At 40.5% G+C, this 23,521-nt stretch overlaps 1 protein-coding gene across 1 annotated transcript in view; it reads left to right on the top strand.

Annotated features, from left to right (window-relative positions):
• Window positions 1-23,521, top strand: part of whrna (whirlin a) — a 177,329-nt gene that overhangs the window by 121,128 nt on the left and 32,680 nt on the right. Inside the window, 2 exon segments of the mRNA XM_034710311.1 lie at window positions 12,990-13,198; window positions 17,185-17,221. Of these exon segments, the coding sequence (XP_034566202.1) occupies window positions 12,990-13,198; window positions 17,185-17,221 (246 nt within the window).

Here is a 23,521-nt window from a genome sequence, read left to right as displayed (position 1 = left end):
GGTCCGTTTATATGATACAGAAATGTCCCTACCAGGGGGTCGGGGGTCTCAACGTCAAATTGACTCTGTTTTAGTCAATGTGTAATGTTTACTGTCTCGTCCAAGATTAAAATGCTTATCCTTTTATATACCTCTTCTATGTGTTTAACACTATATCTGAATTTATCTCTTCATTTTTGTTCTCTCTCAATCCCCGCATGTGTGTTCATAAATTCACAGCTGTGTCAACGATTGCAATGAAGTTTATTTTAAGAAAAAGTTGTCAGATGACATGAGATTCATTCGCTTGGACAACGATTTTTGCCCTTAAATCTGTGCTATAATTAAATGTACCCACAGTTTGAAGAAATAAGAGAAAGAGTGCATTCATTAAAATCATTTGCATTTAAAATCTATACTGAAAACTTAATCTGAATACTTTGTCAGAAACTCAGATTTTGAAATTCAAACAGATCCAACTTTCCTCTCTCTTGTCTCAAAAGTGCTTTTGAAGCATTTTTTTCTTTCAGCCCTAGATCATGGTGGTATTATCTACAGACATGCTGCTGCTTCCATTCTCAAATCTCTGGACTCAGTGTATCACTCTGCTCTTAGACGTATAACAGGAGATCCCTATAGCACTCATCATTTCACTCTGTATATCCAAGTGGGTTGGTCTTCGTTGTATGTTCACCTCCTTATATAACGTCTGTGCTGAACTGGACTACTGGACTCTATCAAACTCCTTCTACTAACTGTCTGATGCTTCAAAAAACATGTTTACTCTGAACTTGGGAAATCTGCCTTCAGTTTTTGTGCTCCAAATATGTGGAATTACTTACAACAGACTAAAGATGGACTCTTGTTTCTCCTGGACAATTCAAGTCGATAATATCTATCTAATATCTATCACCTCATCTCATTGTGGGACTGTTTTCACTGCGCATTACTGTTTATTGCTTAATTTGGGTTTGTTTGAATTGTATCTCAACATCATCATCATTCTCCTAAAATCTTAATGAAGGATGTTTGTAATAGAGTATAAAACATACTCCCGTACTCCGTTAATGCAAATGTAGAGTATTGGTGTGATGTAAAAGAATTATGTATAATTTGATAGAGGATAATGTCCTGAGATGCACTTCTTCTGATTTCTTAAATGAAAGTTTCATATTGAAGTACCAAAACATGCTTGTCCTGTTCCCACAGTACACGTAACACTATTTGTAATCACTACACATGCTGCTGTTGATAAACTCTATGGTAGCATCTTTTTGACAAGTCAGCAAAACTTGACAGAACACCAGTCACATGATACAAACGTCTTCACCCTTCTGTTTACAATCACGCATGTGGCTCAGCTGGAACATTTCAGGAAGTTGTCAGGAGTTTTGAAAGCACTCCAAGTCACTTAAAGTGGGCTGAGGTTGTGTCTGAGTTTTTTTTCTCAGTATGCTTTATTAATAATTTTGACTTGACCATTCAGAGATTTTCAAATGCAGTTATACTTTGACATCCAAGTATGTTTTTAATTAAATCAAGCTCTTTAAACATCTTTTGACCAGAAAATTACTGAATTAATCTTTATTCCAGCAGCACAGTCTCTTTCTCTTGCTCTGTATATTTTTCTCATTAGGACATTTTCAATGTAGTTTTACACTTTATTGAAATACCCACTGCAGTGCTCCTCTGTAGATTTACTGTATCAGAAAGCACATTTCTTTTTCCTTTAACAGTCAGCACAGTTTTCACCCCTGGGACCGGTTCTACAAAGAGAGACTCTGATGTTTTATCTTACAAGTAATCGAAAAGGCTGTACCCGGAAGTAGATTTAACATGTTATTTAAACGGTAAAAGAGAAAACCAAACAAAGTCTTAGCGGATCAGCTGCCATCAGTGTGGGCTTCAGTCAGCATATAGAAATGACAAATGTCAGGCATAATGTCAACACTGCCAAAATCTGCTTCCATGCAGTCACTCAGACTAAATCTAAGGCATACAGCAGTCTGCAGTGCTATATGATCCGGATTTAGCATAAAGTGTCTGGCCAACAGAACACATGCACGCACGCACGCACGCACGCACACACACACACACACACACACACACACGAGCACACAAACACAGACAAGAAAGAGAAAGAAGTGAAAAAAGTGCTGGAGGAGCAGATAGAACTCTTTCACAGTGTTTAGTGTGGCTTAAGGGATCAGTGGTCTGGAGCTGGCACTTTATCGTCCATCTCCCCTCTGTCCGTCGGCCACCACAGAGCTCTGAGCTGTGTGACCCCGACAGTTCATCACAGAGCTCTGATAATGTCAGAGGGAGTTTGACAATAGTCCTGATCAAAAGGCTCCGGTAGGAAAATTCAATGGGAGTGTAATAGTCTGTCTGATCGCCTCCTCCGTCCTCCATCTCTGATTTATAGAAGTGCTTCAAATGATATCAGAATCCAGGTTTGTTCCAACCAAGCCCCATTAGATTTTACATACTCATGAAGAAGCAAACTTTTCCTCACCTGCTTTATTCTTTATACCCAAACTTAGAAATTGCCAGAGTGTTGAAGTTTATCACGATTGACCACAATCTACCTGATATCAGTTTCTCTTTGCAAGTCATAGTATGGCTGTGCTGTGTTCAGGGCTGTGTTAGAAAGTTAAAAATTATCATTTTGATTAATATTGAGATCATTTTAGTAGCTATGATACTTTGTTAGTTTCCGTAACAACATTTTTTGTTTTACTTTCACTCCTCAACCGACAGAGCAACATTTTCTGTTCCATGTTGTACACGTTCTGGCTCATGTTAAGATTTTGCATCAAACTAAGGCTTAAAAATAACAATACATCTGTGGAGCAGCTGTTTATAGGGGACCAGTTTATTCTTCTTCTTTCTTTTCCTTTTTCTTCTTCTTCACATCTTCATAAATATGTACCAGCATCTAATTAAGAACATTTACAGATTAGTGCATCCAAATGTTAATAAGTAAAGATATATATATTTTTGATAGGTGCATCTACTGCTTGAATCTAGAAAAATTATGTATATTGAAGAGGGTAAAGCTGCTGTGAGAGAAGCGTACAGGTCAGAGTGTCTGACACTCAGAGGTAGGACTCATAAAGTTTGATTGTCATAGGCAAGAATGGCGTTCTGTGGTGAATTTTGGAGGAATCAGTCTTGCACTGAATGTAATCCTGGGTGGGGGACACTGCTCAGGATGCCATGCAGCTTGGACAGCATCCTCCTCTCAGACACAGCTGTCACAGAGTCTGGTTCCTCCCTCACAACGTCACTGGTGTTGCAGATGAGTTGTTGATTCTGCTGGTGCCTGCTGCTACCCTCAGCCTGCTGCCCAAGCACATAACAGTAAAGGGATAGCTGTGGCCACCACAGACTCGTAGAACATCCTCAGCAACATCCTGCAGATGTTAAAGGACCTCAGTCTCCTCAGGGAGGAAGAAGAGGTAGGTCAGGCCCTTCTTGTAGACAGCTTCGGAGCTCTTGGCCCAGTTTATTTTCAAAGTACATCCCTGAGTACGTGTAGTCCTCTACAGGAGCACTACGCATCAAACTCAACAGAGCAGATAAAGCGGGACAGGAAGTCAGGCACCAAAACAAAATGAAAAAATCCGGTTAATTTTCAGAATAAAACACTCTGTGTAATCATTAGATCGTTTTTAACTTAACTATGACAACAAAATGTAATTTTGAGTGGAGCCAGGCCTGGAGTCAACAGGTCAGAGGTTTTCAGAGGACCAGAAAGACAACTTGGATGAGGAGAGGAGGAGAATCCTTGATTCAGTGATTGCCGCGGGAATACCTCGGTCACATGAGCTGTCACGGCGGTCCTGCTCCGTGCTGCATTCTGAAAACGCAACCGCCGGTTGTTGACAGACAAGAGAGCACGGAGTCGGACCGCCGCAGATCGGAGATGGACCGGAGACGGATCTGGTCCCGTGTTAGATTATTTGACAGCAGGAGGGAGCTGATGTCTTTGTGTGATTCATTAATAGTAGTTATAAGGTTCAGTCTAATTTACTTTGTACACTAATTAAGAGAAACCGTTAAACCATTCACCAAACTTTGTTTAAGGTGACTGATTTGACACGTGAAGCAGAAGGGGAGCAGGCATCATGGCCACCGTGATCGTGTGAGCCAGAAAAAGGAGCTGAGGAGCAAAGATATTTTGTAGGGAGCAATTAGTGTGAGCAGAAGCACAGAGGGGATGTAACTCTTCACTCACCACTTGCCAAGTGATACGTTTTAATTTGCATTTCAATCTGTCGACTAATGGAGAAAATCTTTGTCTATTAAGGATTATTTGTAAGGCAGAACAGACTGGAGAGGGGATGATAACAGGCTCTTTAGTTTTTTTCTGGCTGGGTCTTTTTTACTGCCTGTGTGCCGTTCACTCTGTAACTCATATTAAAGAGGTTAGAACTGTACAAGTGGAATTACTGAAGAATGTGTTGCAGAGTCTTATACATGAATCAGCCCTATAATGAAAGTATTGCTCTCTCTGACTTCTACTACTGTGATGTATGCTATTCTAACAGTCTTGAGATATTCAGTGTTATTGTCACTCTTTGAAAGAAGCATTTGTAAATGTGGATGAAACCCTGAAAGAGAAGCCTGATATGAGTTAGGACTTATTTGGTGGGGAAAATGTTTTTCCTGACATCAACATGGTGGATGTGAAATCAATCATGTGTGGCGTAGCTTGCATCCTCATGCAGCATTAGTTTTCAGATCTCAATTTATGCATTCTCGGTTAAATTAACAAACATTCAGTGCATGATTTAATGCTTGGTGTTCAAAGGAAATTAAGAATAAGATCTGAAACAAGAATTATTTGCATGCAGTCACATGAAGGGTTTGCCTGTCATAGAGATTTATAGGAATAACTTTACGAAATTTGCATTTTTTTTTTCTTAATGAACATTTTTCACAAATGCTCCTCAGACAGGATCACATTAATCAGTTTTTGGGAAATTATTTCCAGCTGGGGAGTAGCTGGAATAGCACTCTGGGCTGCAGTCATTATAAACAGCACCATTTTGGTGTGTGCTTGACTTCAGTTAAACTACTGTGTATCTGTTCATGGTTGTGATGCACAATATGGACTTTAAAGGTACAGTGTGTAATATTGACTGTATTTAACAGAACAGACTTGGAAGCGATGGAATATAATATTCATAAGAATGTTTAGATTAGAGTATAATCACCTGTTGTTAAGTTTCTAACTAACTAGAATGAGCCTTAGGTCACCTTCCAGAGAGGCCATCATCTTGTACCGCCACACTAACTCTAGACTTCCACCAGATCCGTGTCCAATCCGTCTTCGATCCGCTGCGGTCCGGCTTTGTGCTCTCTCGTCCGTCAACATCCACCGGTTGCATTTTCGGAACAAAGCACGGAGCAGGACCTCCGGACAGCTGGAGTCATGTCAGCGAGGTTTCCCCACGGTAATCACTGAATCAAGGATTCTGAAATTAACCGGATGTTTTCATTTCGACTTCCTGTCCGACTCTATCTGCTCTGTTGGGAATAATGCGTCGTGCTCCGGCATCTGGCAAAAATAGAGGTCTTGTGTATCTGATCTGTTGCGTTCCGACCTGCCGGATCAGAGACGCAGCCAGAATGCAACAAAACGGATCCAGTAGGAGTTAACACATTGACTAGAATAGAGTAATATACACATTTTTCCATTTAGCGAGGGACTGCTTGAATGTATTAGCGTGAAGAAGAAGAAAGTTATTGTCGTTCATAGAATAATTTGCACTGATTGAGGTTTTGGATGGTATAAACTTGACAAATGAAGGATCATACCTATAATGCATAACAGGAGATCCTTGTCCTTGAAGGCCACCCTCACTTCACTAAAAGGGGGGGTGAGCAAGGTAGAGTTTCAATCTAGAATTTGACGGCTATATATCGCTTTAATAATGCCATTCCTGCACACTATCAATATGTAGCTTTAGGCCGATTAGTTTCACTTTTGTATGCTTTAAAAAATAAATTAAGAAGAAGCATGCTCTACGAGACAAAAGCTGCCCAAAGGGTTTAATCCTTTACATTTGACAAGTGAGATGCCACTACAGTAATGGCAGCTTGTTTGTTTCTACATACTCCAATGGATCAGTCCATATAGTCACCATAAAACCTGAGGCTGTTTTCACAAACCGATGCCTCCTCGGTCACGTGCAGGCTTGTGCTCGGAGCCACAGGATAACCATTAGTGAAAGTTTGGGTTTGTAATTTCAAGTTTCAGAGATGTTTTAGTGTGTGTACGTGTGTGGCATTTCAGTGCTCTCCATCGAGCTGCACTCTGCAGTAAGACTTGTTTCCCTCTCTCTATGAAGAATGTGTTAGGCTATTATTAAACGGCTGCATTGATTAAAGCGTTAATTGTAAACATCATTGCCGCTGGTTGTGGTTTAATTGCCCAGAATGCAGCGCTGCGGCGGCGCCACCGGTGTGACGCAGACATTGATCACAAAAAATGAAGTGCTTGTGACTCAGGACAGGGCCCATCTACTCTGGAATAGAAGTATAATGAGGGAGAGGGGGGAGCATGGGGGAGCATGGGGGAGCAGAATAATGAGGAGAGAGAGAGAGAGAGAAGGAAAGCGTCTGAGGAAACTGGATGATGATTTTGGGAGGCCACTGCACGGCCAAGTGACTCAGCTTTGACCAAACAATGCTGCATGACTTTGTGGAAAGATATCTTGTGTGCAAGAACATATCTATGATAGTTATACAGTATCTCACAAAAGTGAGTACACCCCTCACATTTCTTCTAAAGATGATGCACAAGAAAGTCCGCAAACATGAAACCATACTGAAACCATGTCTTGTGGTCTGATGAGACCAAAATACATTTATTAGGGCCAGATGATGTCAAGCGTGTGGGGTGGCAACCAGGTGAGGAGTACAAAGACAAGTGTGTGATGCCTACAGTCAAGCATGGTGGTGGGAGTGTCATGGTCTGGGTCTGCATGAGTGCTGCCGGCACTGGGGAGCTACAGTTAATTGAGGGAACCATGAATGCCAACATGTACTGTGACATACTGAAGCAGAGCATGATCCCCTCCCTTCAGAAACTGGGCCACAGGGCAGTATTCCAACATGATAATGACCACAAACACACCTTGCGCCTTGCCAATGAAGCTGAGGGTGAAGGGGATGTCTTCATGGAGGAGTGCAAGAGGATTCCAGTGGCAACCTGTGAAGCTTTGGTGAACTCCATGCCCAAGAGGGTTGAGGTAGTGCTGGAAAATAATGGTGGCCACACAAAATATTGACTTTGGGCCCAATTTGGACATTTTCACTTAGGGATGTACTCACTTTTGTTGTCGGTGGTTTAGACATTAATGGCTGTGTGTTGAGTTATGTTGAGGGGACAGTAAATTTACACTGTTATACAAGCTGTACACTGACTACCTTACATTGTATCAAAGTGTCATTTCTTCAGTGTTGTCCCATGAAAAGATATAATTAAATATGTGCAGAAATGTGAGGGGTGTACTCACTTTTGTGAGATACTGTATATCCTGATGATCCTTGATGCTTTATCTATTCTAAAACCCCAACCACTGGAGGGCCGTTAACATTGCTTCTGCTGTGTCACACTTTGCCTTTAGTAAAATTTCTATTTACAGTCAGATCAATGTAGGCCTCAGAGTCAGAAATGGCTCTTGCTTGCAGTATTGCAATAATTTGAATGTTTATCCCTGTGTTGTTTGTATTAAATTGTTCGATTCTTGCCAGTATACAACAACAATGTCTATAAAACACACAGTGGTTGCAGGTTTTTCAGTAACATAACCAGAATCAGAATCAGAATCAGCTTTATTGGCCAGGTATGCTTGAACACACAAGGAATTTGACTTTGATAAACTGTGCTCTCTTTGTACAAGGCATAAGAATAAGACATACGAAATAAAAATAAAATAAAAATAATAACATCAGCTATAAATACAAAAGAACAACAAATAGGCATGACTATGCAGTGGTGAGTAGCAGTAATATGATAAAGTGCAGTGGTGAGTAGCAGAGGTAGTTTTTACATTAAAAAAATAGTAGTTAAATAATACAAAAAATAGAAATATGGAATTCTGCTTGGAGAATTGTTGCATTGTATATTTACATGTATATTTACAGAGAGTATTTATCTGATAGGTATGACACTGTTATGGTTTAATGTTCATCAGAGTGACAGCCTGGGGGAAGAAACTGTTCTTATGGCGGGTTGTTTTGGCGCACAGTGATCTGTAGCGCCTGCCGGAGGGGAGGAGTTTGAAGAATTTGTGTCCAGGGTGTGAGGGGTCAGGGGTGATGCTACCTACCCGTTTCCTGGCCCGGGACCGGTACAAGTCCTGGATGGGGGGTAGGTTGACACCGATGATTTTTTTCTGCAGTCCTAACAAACAAAGGTAACACATTCTGATGATCAAAGAAAACACAACAGATAACTTCTGAATGTTTTGCTCTCACCCAAGACAAAAACAAAGAATTCTCCGGAAGATTAATATCCTGACACTCTCTAATTGGTTATGCTTTAATTAACTGTGTGTGGTTTTAAATGAGCCTCGAAGGCTCATAAAACCTAATCAGCATGTAATTGGAGCCACATTCAAAGTTCCATTCAGATGCTGAGTACAACAGGTGATAAACAACCCAATCTGATCAACTGGTGCTGACACACTTTGTGCTTAAACAATGTACAGGACTGATAGTTTGGATCAGGAGAAGTTGACACAGATATTGTGTACGTCATTGTGCATCTTTTTATTTGGCTCTTTTAATTTGCATCAAAGAAAATGAAAACTCTTTGTACGGAAACCATGCAGCCAATCAAGAGGGTCCAAACAAACATATGAAAATAAAAGGGCGTGTCTGTTAAATATTACTGCAACGACTGACTCTACACGGGCTCTAGTTCATAACACCCACTCTCTGTGATCATAGCAGATAATAAGGATTTTTCACCGCAGACACTTTGACTCATCATTGTAAAAAAAAAGCTCAAGTGTCACTAATAGCATCAATAAAAGCTCTGTTCCATTCAAGTGCCTCTTGATAATGTGACAGTGAGTCAGCATGCACAATGCCACAACCCTGAAACCAAGTCATTAGTTTGATCATTCATTCCTGTGCTTCTCCCGCTGTGACAAGTCTCACGTCGTCCTCCGTCAGTAATGAAATATAGTGATATAACAGGACTTTATTAAAAATGAATCTCCATTTCTATAAGTATTGAGGATGTTCATTATTGCATGTTTGACAGCAGTTGAGCCTTATTAAGTCTTTCATCATATACAAGCTTTAGACTCCTGAATCCTAGGCCTCTGTGAGCTGCTGTAGCTGAGTCTCAGAAATGCCATTTGAAGGCATTCAGAGAGTTATCCTGAATCCTCTCCTGCATTGTCTTGATTGTATTCTTCATGTTGTCATCAGAGTTGTTTCTAAAAGTCAAGTGAACTCTTGCAGGTATTTATGACCTGCACTGAGCAGCAATCAGCAACCATTCTTTCAAAACCTCCTTCGATCTCTCCATGTTTTCTGTTTCTGAAATTCCAGGAGTAATGTCGTTTTCTTTTTCCTTTTCCTATCTCTGCAGAAAACCACCTGAAGGTGTTACAGTTGACACCTGATTATTATTCACCTGTATGTCTAGAGCCTTGTCTTGTTCAGTTACAAGGTTTACTGCTTTGGTTTCAGAGTTATCCACATTCTTGTTTGCTCATTCTCCATTATGATAAGGACACTTGGTAGATTGCTGTAAAGAGAACAGTGACGTGACACTTAATATGTATCTTACATTTTAGTTATTAGTGACAGATGCAGCATTGCACAGCTGTCATCTTTAATATGAGATACACGACTTTGGGAACTGTCAGTGAAAAGTGGTTAATAATTGATTCTTTGTTCTGTTTTGAAAGATTTAAAGGGCACATAAAATGAGGATTCAGACTCATGGTAAATTAAAATCTTAATGTGGAGTGAGTTGTAGCACAGCACGTATGTTTTATGAAGAAAATTGAGTCACATGTTGTAAATTCAGTGATTGTGTCATTAATTGCTTTAGCTTTGGGTGGTCTCTGCTAATCTTTTATTTATTGAGGCTAATTATAGATGTGGCGAGTGTAGTTTCAGATTTCTGTTTTACCTCTTTACTGTGTTGTCTACTTCTCAGGTAACGATTTCCTTTCTTTTATTTTTCAAGTTTTTGTCTCTTAAAAAGTGAAAAACATTCACACAGGTGATGCCAATTTTTCTCTCTCTTCAGTTTGTTGCCACTGCTGTTTTTTTTCTCGTCTTTGCAATAAGATGACAAGTTGTATACTGTCTCCTACTGTGTCAAAATGTTTACTTCTGTTAACAAGTAAAAGAGGGAAACTTAGTTTTTTGTACTTTTATTTAATCAGATGAGAACCCATTGAGATCAAGACCTCTTTTACATGGGTGACCTGGCCAAGAGGTCAGCAGCACACGTCAAAATAAATAGTACAACTCAATAGCATGGAACATATGTACAGACAGTGTGTAGAAACAATCAATAATTTAAAAGTGCAACTAATTTGCAAATAAAGTGAAATTTGTGAACACACAACAGCATTTAAAAAAAAACACAGGCGTGTTCTGTTGTCTGTCTTTCTTTTAAGATGGAGCCAAAGGAAGTGAAATAAAATCAGACAAATTCAAGTCCTTCTGGAGCATATTCCAAGCAGTAGGAGCAGCAAAACTTAATCTTACCTAGCTCTATCCAAACACGGGGAACATACATTTGTAAGATGTCGGAGGAGCGCAAGGCATAGTGGCTTTTTGATCTTTGGAGGTACACACAAATAAGTTGAGACTAAGCCAAGAAGGGATTTATAAATTAGATGTAGCCAATGTGTGAGCCTGCGTACATTTAAGGATGGCCAGTCAGTCTTTCATCAGTTTACAGTTTAAAACTGTATCTGAACAGATAATAATAAAACGGACCCAATATATAGCATGCATCCTTACCCAAAACATTTTGGCTCTTAATGAGCTTCTCTTTTAATCCTAATAACTCTAACCTCTACTTGTGTCCACTTAATTGTAAATGTAAATGTAAATGTAAATGTAGGGTGTAATGTCTCTGCAGAGTTGTGTCTTTGATGAGAGAATTCTTAATGAATCAATGAAATAGAGCTTTTGATAATGTGACACCTGAACTGTTTGTCGGTACGTCACTGTGCATTAAAAAAAATATTACTATACCACTGTTTTTGATTTTAAAGTCAGGCAGCCAAGTTCTCCTCAGGTGACAGAGATGCTAACATAAAGACTTTAAATTTTGTTTTGATGTGTGTCTGCTCCTTTGTGTATATTTCACAGCCAGTTTGCTCCCTAGCTGTGACAAATCAAAGTGAAACTGAGATAAATGGCGCTGAGCTCACAATAAGCTCAGCTCCGGGGTTGTCACACACTTTAAACGCTCCATAAGAAGCTTTTTTTGATGCCTTCTTGTAATGCAAACAGCTGGAATAAACAGCTTGTAATCTGTTTTAAAAATCTGTCTCTCATCCCTGAGGGCTCAGCTCAGCCTGTCAGCATGAGTAAGTATTTGTGAGAGGAGTTTGCTGTGGCAGCCGTGTGTGCTCTCGCTGCCACAGAGCTTGTTAGCAGAGATTGTTTGATTCCATGTGTAGCACCGTTTTGATTATGTGTCCCTTTGCATTTGCAGTCAAATGGCTGTACGTCACATTAACACTTATTGCATTGTTGTAGAAGCGGATACAGGTGGAGGGAGGCTCATATTGGGAACAGAGTTAGGTCACCTCAGGCTGCTGGAAGACACCCAAGAGACAATGAGAGATTCTGGATGTCTGAAATCTTGCTTTGAATGTTGCCCTGTGAGAATATGAAATGATTGTGAGGTTCGGTTGGCTGAGCAGAGTAAAATGGGAATAAAGCAAAGAGACAAAAGTGACATTTAGGGACTTTTTAAAATGCTAAAGACTACATCAAGCCGAAATGCCAGACAAAGTAATTTCTAAGATCAGTGACTCTGTGCAGCTTTGCAAAGGGGGAGTGGAAAGCCTGTCTTCTGTGACTAATTCATGACAGTAAGGGTGTCAGATAAAGTTAATAGAGTCAATGAGAGCCTGTATTACAACCATATTTCCTGACATTATTCGATTTCCATCCAGAGCATTCCGGTGCTATTGAGCACTATTTGTTACCACTGTGTCTGCTCTGTGACTTCCATACTGACGGTCACTTTGATACAGCAAAATGTTAAATTCAAGTCTGAAGTGCCCTTCTGTCGCCATGTATAAAGTATATCATTAAGGTATGTTATTGTTGAAACTCCAGTGTTTGCTCATCAGTATTCTATTCTTGAAAGAGTGTCTTTTTCAGAGCGATGAGTCTGTGTTTGCAGAGTTGTCAAACAGGGTGTAAACAACATGAGTGATGCCTGTGAGATCAGTCAGAGTGAGGCAGACGTTCAGATCAAACACAAAGAAGAAGCTCATTTTGAGGATGAAATAGTGCTCCATTAAGCAGTGATGAGGATTTCAGCTACACATTCAGTTGGCTGACCTCGAGGTTGAAACTGCAATACATCAGCTCATTAAAGCAGACAGGTGGTACAGTGTTTAGTATGGACATCATTATCCTCTACCTTGCTACTGCCTCCAGGCTCAGCCCTTAGATAGAATGTGAAATTACATGTGAAAGCCTTTTCAATTACATATTCAATGGCTCTGGTCTTGAACCTGTCAGTGAGCAGAAAATACTTTCATTCTGACTAATTCTGTCTGTTCGCTGCCCAACCTAACAAAGTCAAGAAGCCTGCAACCTTATGTACTCACTCTGATTCATTAAACATTTCACACATCCACCACCTCCATCTGTTCTGTTACCTCTGTCTTTGACCTTTGAACCTTTGCATGTGACAGCCTCTGCCTGGTCCACCCTTGCCACCTTGCTCAGTCCCCTCCACCACCCCTCTGTGTGTCGCTCCCTCCCAACAGGTGGGGGATCAGATCCTGGAGGTGAACGGTCGCAGCTTCCTGAACATCCCGCACGACGAGGCTGTCAGAGTCCTGAAGTCGTCACGGCACCTGATGATGACGGTGAAAGACGTGGGCCGCCTGCCACACGCTCGGACTGTGGTGGGTGAGACCAAGTGGATCGCCAGCTCGCAGATCGCTGAGAGCTCGGCTAACAGCAGTGTGGCAAGGTGAGTTTGGTGTGGTCCATGCTCATGAACACATGCACAACCTTAAACATGTATAGTTATAAAATATAAAACTATAACACCCGGGGGACAGTTTACTTCTCTGTCGATACTTTCAGAGTTTAAGATGAGATAAGATATTCCTTTATTCGTCCCACAACGGGGAAATTTAAAGTGTTACAGCAGCAAAGCAGTACAGAGTAAACAAGAGCATGAGATAGTAATTATTGAAATATATATGTATTAGCAATTAAAAGAGTAAATTAGCATATCTTAAGAAAAGTATTTACAGAACTAAATAAGTCAATTTACAATATTTTTACAAAACCAGTGATACCATAAGAAATGTGCACAGAAGTAACATATGTGAATAAAAAACAACGTGTAGAACTCAGAAGCTTGGTAGAAAAATGTATTGCACATGTTAGAGGTGAGATGAAGTATAATAGTCGCACATTAATAAATAGACGGAGGAAATATTGCACTTCGGTCCGTTTTGGTGAGATTATTGTTGTTGATTATAAAGTCTGACCACTGCAGGAAGAAAGGCCTGCAGTATCTCTGTGTGAGACACCGCAGGTGAAGAAGTCTGTCACTGAACGAGCTTGTTAAGGTCTCCTGCAGGAGGTGGGACGTGTTGTCCATCAGAGAAGATAGCTTTGCCATTGATTAAAATGCTGTACATGTATCTAATAATACTTTTTATTATTATTATATTTCTAACACGACTGTGATTTAAAAACAAAAGATGTTACCCTTTTTTTCCTCAAGGAATTTTTTTAATATACAAATATTTAGACAATTTACAAATTATACAGTATAACTCTCCCTAATTTAAAGTGTATCACATGAGGGTCACAGCAGTAAAAAGACCAGACCACGACAATGAAGATAGACAAGACTGAAGTAAACGCCACAGTCTTAACCCTCATTCTATTTTCAGATGGCCATATTTCAAACAGCAGATCTCTCCTTCTCTTATTCCTGAAGAGAGAATAATTCAGTGTGCAGCCCTGTTGGCAAAATGCCAAAGCCCCTGTCAAAATGTCACACCTGAATAACTCCTCTGCAGCTCGTGACCTGGAAGAAACCTGGTCCCCAACAAGCAAATTAAAAGCCAGTGTAAATGCCAGAATAATTTTCTCATCAACTCGATTACACGCGACCTGACAGAGCGACAGCTCAGAACTTGTAATGCCACTCTGATTTTTCAAAACAAAAGCAGCTATATGAAGTATTTAACATTTTCAATGACAGTGATTTTCTGTCTGGATTGTTTTTCTTACTATTGTTATCAGAGTGTTTCCAAGAAAGACTAAAACTTCGCAGACTTTTTTTTTTTTATCTTTGCAAGAACTTTTTTCCCATTTAAGACTTCCATTCATTTCAATAAATTTACATGCATTTTCAAAATTAACATTCTAAATTCAGAATTTCATAATAATAGTTGGGAAATTGAAAAATATGTGCCAGGAGACATGTGAAAGAGTTCCGTGTTGAAAAGTTTCTGGAATTAAATTACATGAGAAGAGCGGTTAAATTTTGGGCGATGTTTTAAAAACAGACATTGCGCCATGACTACTGATTATCTGTGAGTACAAAGGTAGCAGCCGGGCAGCAAAACATTTAAAACTCATAATGGAGAGAGAACGGAGGACTGAGTTGGTCGCAAAAGTCAACAGGGCTAATTAAGGTCAAACCTCAAAGACAGTGGTCCATGCGGAGTTTAATGAGATATCTGGGTCTGTTTTGGAGCCTGGTTCAGTTACAGTTTAGTTACTTTATTTCCAGCATGAACATCAGAGCTGTGGGATGTCTTTTTTGTTTATGGAAATAAAGCTTAATGCGACTTGAGTACCTGAGGATGTGAAGTCATCTACTTGAATAATTTCACTCAGGCCAGATTATGTGGCTCGAAAAAGAATGACACACATTTCAAAACTCTTCCTCTCATGTCTACAGAGAGAGAGAGAGAGAGAGAGAGAGAGAGAGAGTTGGTGTGCATCTGTGGGATTCATTTTGACATCTGTGCTTTAAATTCAATGAAAAGTCTGACTGGAAGATTAGACCCCTTCATGTGTCCTGTAAACTGTCTCTTCATGCAGCTGTGTCTACAATATCTCCACTGAACATGAAGCTATGACTGAAATTTAAAAATCCCTGGTACTGAATATTTATCAGCATTTGACAAATGAGAAATATGTCTACAATGCTGAAAAGCTGTCTGCCTAACTATTGCAAATATTTCTTTCCAATCCTGCCTCCAAAGTGTGTGTGTGTGTGTGTGTGTGTGTGTGTGTGTGTGTGTGTGTGTGTGTGTGTGTGTGTGTGTGTGTGTGTCCATGCTTGAGAGAGGAGTGTATTTCATTGAGAAAATCGGTGCAGTAAGCTTAAATCACTTTTAAGGTTTTCTTCCTGAATTCAGTTAAAGCTCATTATGAGCGTCTCTCTGTTACTATATATACCGGTATTATAAAAACCACCTGAAGGAGTTTTTTGATGGTAATGAAGCAGATTTAAATTAAGGCTTATGCCTCTTTATGACCCAAAGAAAAGACCTTTGGCACAAAGATTTCATCTTTCTGCATTATTACTTTGAAAGCCCGTCAGGGGGAAGGTGTCTGATGAGGCAATCAGCAGCAGCCTCTAGAAACCGTCTGTGTTTACATTTTGCAGAGCATATATTCTCTCCAGCCGTGGGAGAAACACTGATGAGTGCATTTACTTGGTTTCATACCCCAGAATAAATCTAAAAACTTTCTTGGCATATGCATCGTTTAAGCAATTCTTATTGGACTGAAATCAAGCGGCAACTTCCAGTCTCAAAACATGAAGCCCATGCGAAAGTTTTATAAACTGCAGTTTCTCAAGTGTCCGCTTGATGCTGGCTGCAGAAACACAGGAAACCACATACACACCCATTCAAAAGAGACAATCTTTACAGCAGAAATAAACATGTTTACAGCCTGGTTCAAAAAACGGCTTCGGTCTACGTAGCTAATTTCAATATCGGCACACACTGTACGGGGGTGAAATTTTTTATAACGCAATGGTTCAGAAGATATTAAGATTACGAGTTTTGCCCAAATAAGGACATGACTGACTTGACTGACAAGCGGGAACACATAGCTGTTGGCTAGGTGGCTCAAACCCCGGCTCTTTATGTCACACTAAGTTTGGTTGAGTTCAGCATTTCCAATATGGCTGCCAACGATTGGCTTCAAAACAGCGCTCAGAAACAGACGGGTGACGTCACGGATACTACGTCCATTATTTATACAGTCTATGAATGAAACTAGCAATCTTCCAGGTAGCATCCTGGAAGGGAAACTGTATAGTGAACTGGTGGTTATGCAAGGTCAGAGTCTGAGAGGACAGACAAGACTGAGAGCTGTGTAGTCATGTGTGTAGTCCAGTATTTTCAGTCCAACAGAATGACTGCTTTTCTAAGCACTGCACAGATGTGAAAGGTAAACTAAAAACATTATCAGATAAAAGTCTGTCAGAGCTTTTCTGTGACTTAGTGTCTGCTTCTGTTATAAATCACAGCATAGAAAAGTGATTCCTCCTTTTGAAGGACCTTAAATTCCACTATATTATCTATTTCATCTTTTGAATGGAACCAAACTGACAGGCTGCTTGATAAGTAGTCCTAACATTTCACAACAATCCTGTCTCTTGAAGTGCAGCATCAATTGTGTCCATGTTGTTGAAAAATGAACAGTGTAATGAACTGCTCACATAATGAAATATGTCTTAAATAAAGTCAGAGATGTCCGGATGCTCAGTTCATGAAAGTAATCCATGAGTGTGTGTGTGTGTGTGTGTGTGTGTGTGTGTGTGTGTGTGTGTGTGTGTGTGTGTGTGTGTGTGTGTGTGTGTGTGTGTGTGTGTGTGTGTGTGTGTGTGTGTGTGTGTGTGTGTGTGTGTGTGTGTGTATAGACTGTCTCAGTGTGTGATTAATTTGTTCTTTTGGTCTGTTTCTGCAGCTTCTCGATGGAGAAAGGAGCCTCCGCAGCAGGAAAGGTAAGATTCATAAGATCTTATTTCCTCTTTGTGCGTCTGTGTGCATGAATCACGTCTGTTAGTGTGTTCATGATTCTCTGGTGGAGTGATGATCTGTCTGCTGTCTCCACCTTGGTCTGGAGAAATGGTATTGAGGAGTGGCGAGAGATTGGTCATCTCACTTATCCCTCTTAGGTCGGTCTTTGTCATCACCTCAGATCAGTTAGTCAAAACGCAGGTCATCCGTAACAGTTACATTTCCTGACGTTAACTGATTTGATTGAACAAGAGTAGCTTTTTTATTGTTTGCAAATTGAAGCAGTTCGGTTCAATTTTGAAGCCACATGCTGGTTCAGTTTTTTCAAATGTAAGATGTCCGAGGCAATTAGAAAACCAGGTGTTTAAGTGTGGACCCCAAAGTGCAACCGGAGGCAGATGAAGCAGTTGAGCTAATTTATTGAAGGGGAAAAAGGGTAGAGGGACGGGATCCAGGGTCCAAGGCGTGAGGTGGGAATCCAAGGAGAGGTGAAGGCTGGAGATGTGAGGGCTTGAGGAGGAGGCTGGTGAGTGAATCCAGGGGGATAGTGTGGCAGCGTGGCAGCGACTGGGCGGTAGCACTCGGGAGGGCTCGTTGAGGCACACATCAGATGCGGGAATAACCTGGAACTGGAGAAGCCTCACAGCAGGGCTTAAATGCAGGTGGGGATTGCAGTAATCTGGTGCAGGTGGAGCCACCCAATCTCTGTGCGGAAGAGAGAGAGAGACTCCACACAAGAAAACAACTTCCAAAAAATGCCAACTTAAAAGCCAAACACATGTTGCAATCACCACAATGTCAAGGTGTGTTTTCTTGTGAATAATTTGTAGTACCTTTAATGTTTGAGTGGTTGACTGTAGCTGAGGCTAAAAGTGGTGATGCCAGGTTTGAATCTCAGACCATTTAATGTCCGAGTCTAAGATACAGAGCTGCTGACAGATCTTCAAGTTGACGCTCAGGAACATTACTGCACAAGTTTAAATCTAGGGAACAAGATTGGGTGTGTGGCTCTAGGGCAGTAAGGCTACAATCAGCATTGTTTTGCATTAATCCATCAATATCAGGAATAGTCCGAACACTCCACTTCATGGTATGTGGTTATCAACTCTCAAGCATTAAGATTTAAAACCTTGAACCTTGAACCAAATCTGCAAACTTCGTCCTTTTGACTTCAGATGTTTGATCTCTTCCATCCTTTTTTGGCTAATGATTTTTGTCTTCCTAATACGGACTGAGCATGGAGTCTGTTATGTTTTAAATGAACATATTATGTGTAGTTGTTCTGTGTTGGCTCTCGGGCAGATTCATACAGAAGATACAGTGTTATTTAAAATGCACACACAGGGAGTAAATGAAGACTACTCTAACCTGAGTTCCAGGAAAAAATAGATTAGCTAATGTAAGCTGCATACGGCCACCTACTGGAAAGGGGGTATATGCAAGAAATCTCCTGAGTAATTATCATCTTGCTTCTGGTGAGCATAATAAAATCATCGTCTCGCCTGTCAGTCACATGGGTGGAGATGTTTGTTTTATTTTCTTGTGGATATACCTTTAAATAATGTATCAGCCAACACTGATGACTTGAAGACATCAACATGCATCCCTCGTCTTGACATTGATAACACCACCGAACAATCAAATACACCCTATCAGGAGAAACTGCCCTTGTATTGTCGCCCTATACCATGAAGATGTCCTTAATTCACTCCCCATGTTTTCTTCTTGCACCGTCATTACTGCTGACTTTGACTGTGACTTTGCAGATCTGGAGACTGTGTAGGGATGGAGAAATAATAAGAGAGGGATGAGAGGAGAGTTGCCGGAGACAGCAGCTGCCGTCAGAGAAAGGAAGGGGTTTAGAGTGAGGGGAGGATGGTGAGAGGGAAAGCTCACTTTTCATTATGGGAGCCCTGATGGACAGTCTTCTCCTGACAGGGGGGATGCAATGTACCGTTGAAACTCTAAGAGAGAACTGGGCGAGACAATAGATGTGAGAGGTTTTCCAGAGGAAGAGGAACACATTTCCTGCAGACTTAGGATCAGAGAGGGTTTAAAGGTAATTTATAGCCTTTGTTCTCACCTGTTGCTTCACAGTCGTGGCCATGATTACCTGCCCTTTTTGTTAAAGGTGCCCTTTTCAGACCGAAAAACTTATATGGATGGTTGTCAGGTCCGAACAGGAGCTTTGAGGTAAAAGAGTACAAAGAACCTGTGTGACATTTAAAAGAAGTTGCTTTATTTCCATAACACAAAGGCTGCCAATGTCTCTGCTCACCAAACCAACAAATCTTAATACACCTAAAGAATGTGGCCCTGCCTCCTGGCTCTGTAGCTCCTTTTATACAGAGATCCTGCACTGATGCCAAAAAGAAGACGGTGACCTGCTTTGACCACTGAACAAGAAAATTCCTGGTTATTGCTGTGTGATTTAATACAACATAGCTTGAGTTTACGAGGTTGAAGTGTAACACAACAGCAACTGTTTCCAGTGTGACACACAGCAATAAACAATAGTAATGGTCTTTTACCTTCTGTTGTACGGCTGTTAATCTCAGGCTCTGCTCAAAGTGCAAGGAGCTCCACTACCCTGTTTTATCTCCAATTAGTAGACCTTTATGCGAGTTGAGTCTGGATTTGTTTGGCTTTACAAAACATCATCTCTTCTCTGTAAAGGTAAAAGACAGTCAGGTGTGTGAGGAGTTGAAGAAAAGCTGTCAGTTTTCAGGTGAAGTTAGTCTCCACTAAACACCATTAACAGTTCAATTACACACACTCCGACAGCATATCCATGGTGTTCATGAAACCTTTGCAGTTCCAGTAGCGTATGAATAACTACATCCATGGATGTCATGCTTACATTACTCGCAGTAATACACTCTGTGTGGTTGTTGTATTTGAAAGAGCATGTCAGCTGTTCAGCAGCCTCTATAGCCAGCCGGGGAAATTTATGACCACTTGGTTGCTTTCATCCTCTCCAAGCATTTACAGGAAACTTCCCATCTAGCCTCTTGTCCATTACGTTTCACAGAAATGACTCCCTCTGATGAAAAACTGCAAGAACTGTGAGAGATGCCAAACTGCAGCTGCTGTGATGGAGCCGGAGTAGATCTCACCATAAAAACACGAGAACACGCTGCTTTACTATATTTACTCCTTTGACAAGATTGTCTTGGTACAACACTTGACTTTCAGGTAGCATCATGGGTGTGAATTTTGTTATAGGAATGCTTTTTTCATTATTTTCCTTGTCATCAGGTAAAAACAGGCACAAAGCTCTGTGTAACAGCAAACAGATATGAAGAGACTCCCCTGAGCTACTTCATGCGGGCAACTTGAGCTGCTCTGATTTCACGTTTCCCGTCTTTCACCCAATCACTCGACAAACGAACCCTCCCAATTTGACGATCTATTTAAGCTTAAGGATTCCTGGTCACTGCCTCTGCCTTGCTGCCCTGAACCGGTGCTGTGCTCAAACTTTCTGCCCCAAAACTACAGAGTTTAGGGTAATATCCCATGACTCCTCAAATGACTGCATGTAAAATAAACTGACTGCCTGACTGAAATACTGTATATTTCAGAGCCTGAACAGGCGCCACAGCTACTGCTTGGAGAAGCTGGCTTGAGTTCTTACACAGAGGAGAAGCTGAATATTACTACAGGCAGGGCCACGAATACTGCAAACTTTAGCCACCTCTAGTCCTTCATTATACTTCCCTATGTTTTCTCCTACATTCTCCTATTTTCAAACATTGACCAGTAAAAGTGCAGAACTTCTCCATTTAGCACTCCATAAGTGTAAATGTAATAACAGGGTTTCTGCGGGGCATTAATAATTAATAGTCATTAAATTGATTTTGCGAAAATGAAGGCCCTACAGCTGGAGCAAACCTGAGAAAACACCAACCAATCCCTGCCATTAGGGTCCAATTTTATGAAACCAACGCCAACCAACAAAGCAACAATCAATGTTTGAATGAATGAAAAACTTCTCCTCTTATCTCTCCTCTCTCCCACTTGCACACTAATGATAGTAACTCATACATTCTGTTGCTGCCCAAGCCCTTACTGATTTCCTAGCAGAGGAAATTATGGGGTCAATAATCTCTGTAAGACACTATCCAGTCCACTCAGGTTTAAAGCACACCCTAACATTACAGTGTCGTCAGCTGTGAGCTGTCACTCTGACAGTTCATTTAAAGAGATCCCTGGTGATGAGCAGATATATTCAAAGGAAAGCATCATTAGCTTCTATCTACATATCTGCAAAATGTCATCCTCCTTGTTCTTTGTCAAAGAAACACATCAATAATTAAATTTGATGTTCTAACTCACCCTTAATTTGTGATCTATAGCAAAGCAGGGCGGTGTAAGATGATGTTCAACCAGAATTACTAAGACAGGTCATGTAGGAAATACAAGCAGGGCACATGGACTTTACATGATAGGAATCAATTTAATTAACCAAATTCAAGGAGAATCCAAAGAACAGTTCAGTCCAAAGTCAGAGGGATACATCCTACAGGGACAATTAATGTTTGTAGAAAGTCAAATCACTGTATCTCCTTCAAGCCATTGGAAATGTTGTAAAAATATAGATCATTAGAGGCGTCTACATGGAAAAATTAATTCCCATTGAAATAACTCTGATTGAAGATATCAGTTCAAGTGTTTACATGGCATGTGATTTAATCAGGTCTGGTGTTCTGGGCGCACCTTCAAGTTTAATGAGAACGTTTGTGTGAGATGCGCAAATTAGATTTTATTCCACCTCGCTTCCTTCTCCTCCTTGGTCCATGTAAACGTTGCAGCAGTACGACAGAAGAGAGTTTGTTCTTTTAGTAGAAACACTGAATTGAAGTGAAAATAATCAACGCTGAGACAGTAGGAAAGAATGCAAAATGGACTTCAATAAAAGTCTAGACAAACTACTCGGATAAAACAGAGCTGGGAGGATAATTAAGAATCAATGGAAAACGTAGAAAACGGGGTGTTTCAGTGAGAGACAAACTCTCATCCTCCAGTTTGACTTTGAAGCTGCGATCTTCTTTAAGTGGAGAGGAAACGTACGTCACTGTACGTCTAGATTTTTGGCATGCACAGAAAGACCACAGTCGTAAGACAATCAGAAATACTATTTACATCGCACAACTTTATCTTTGATCAGCTTTTTTATTGAGGTCTTTATTTGGAGCTGTATGATTCTGTTTGGCTTTTTTACCATTTATAATTGGAATATCATGCTCCACATAAATGCAACAACAGGCAACTAACGGGACTGAAATAAATTAAATCAAAGATGGTAATGTTGACAAATGAGTCCATTTGTTACATTTTTAGGCTGTCACAATGTGTATAAATATGCATTTTTCCATTTGTAGTGTTATTTAAGATGAAAGCAGACATAAAAACACTTCAAAAGACTATTGAAGCAATGTTATAAAATAGGGGGAACCAATCCGTTAGTTTGGAGAATCTCTTAGCTTTAAATGATACCTTATATGAAATCTGTTATCAAGGAGATGTCATAAAGCTCAAACATCCTGTTTTTATAAACAGCTAGTTTGTCTGTATCAGTCAACACCATCCACACAGCCATATCATCTGGTTCTCCATCTCTGTGAAGCCATATCTCAAGACAACATGTTTTCTCTCCTGTCCTCTACAACCCCTCTATCATCTCCTCATGGTCGCTGAAGTGGTTTTTATTCTGACCTGTTATTAAGGTGTCAGCACGGTTATTGTTGGTCCCGTGTCACACTGTTTGAATCCAGCTGTGTATCCATTCAGACCCTGTGTGTCCTGTAGAACACCCTTGGCAAAATACATGTTATATTTTTGGGTCTTCTGACCTCCTGGATAGAAATAGTTGGACTCATTGTGTGTGTTTGTGTCTATGTACATTGTTTGCAGGCTTTTGCATTTGTATGTATGTGTCTTGTACCAATATGAGATGGACATCATCACTATGACATCACTAAGAGGTTTGAGGACCATAACAGACCACGTATGGACATTAGAGTCGATGCATATCACTCCTCCTCTATGCTAAAGGAGAGGATTCTGTTGCTGTGGCACTGACCAGTCCATCACTGCAGCCACATCGGAAGCACTGACATATTCCTAATGGGATCGTTATTTACAAAATGAACATCCTGCTGTGTTTAAGGGAGCTAAGACTAATAGTTGAGATTATAAACTCTTTAGAGAATTGTGTGCACTCATTTCCTTGTTAGCTCAATGCAGCCAGTTGAGTGGCTCCTTGCTGAGCAGTAGAAAGAAGA

The sequence above is a fragment of the Notolabrus celidotus genome, chromosome 19 (assembly GCF_009762535.1).
Source record: "Notolabrus celidotus isolate fNotCel1 chromosome 19, fNotCel1.pri, whole genome shotgun sequence".
Taxonomy (NCBI): Eukaryota; Metazoa; Chordata; class Actinopteri; order Labriformes; family Labridae; genus Notolabrus; species Notolabrus celidotus.
The sequence above is the reverse complement of the archived record's forward strand: the minus strand, read 5'-3'. Positions and strand labels throughout refer to the sequence as shown.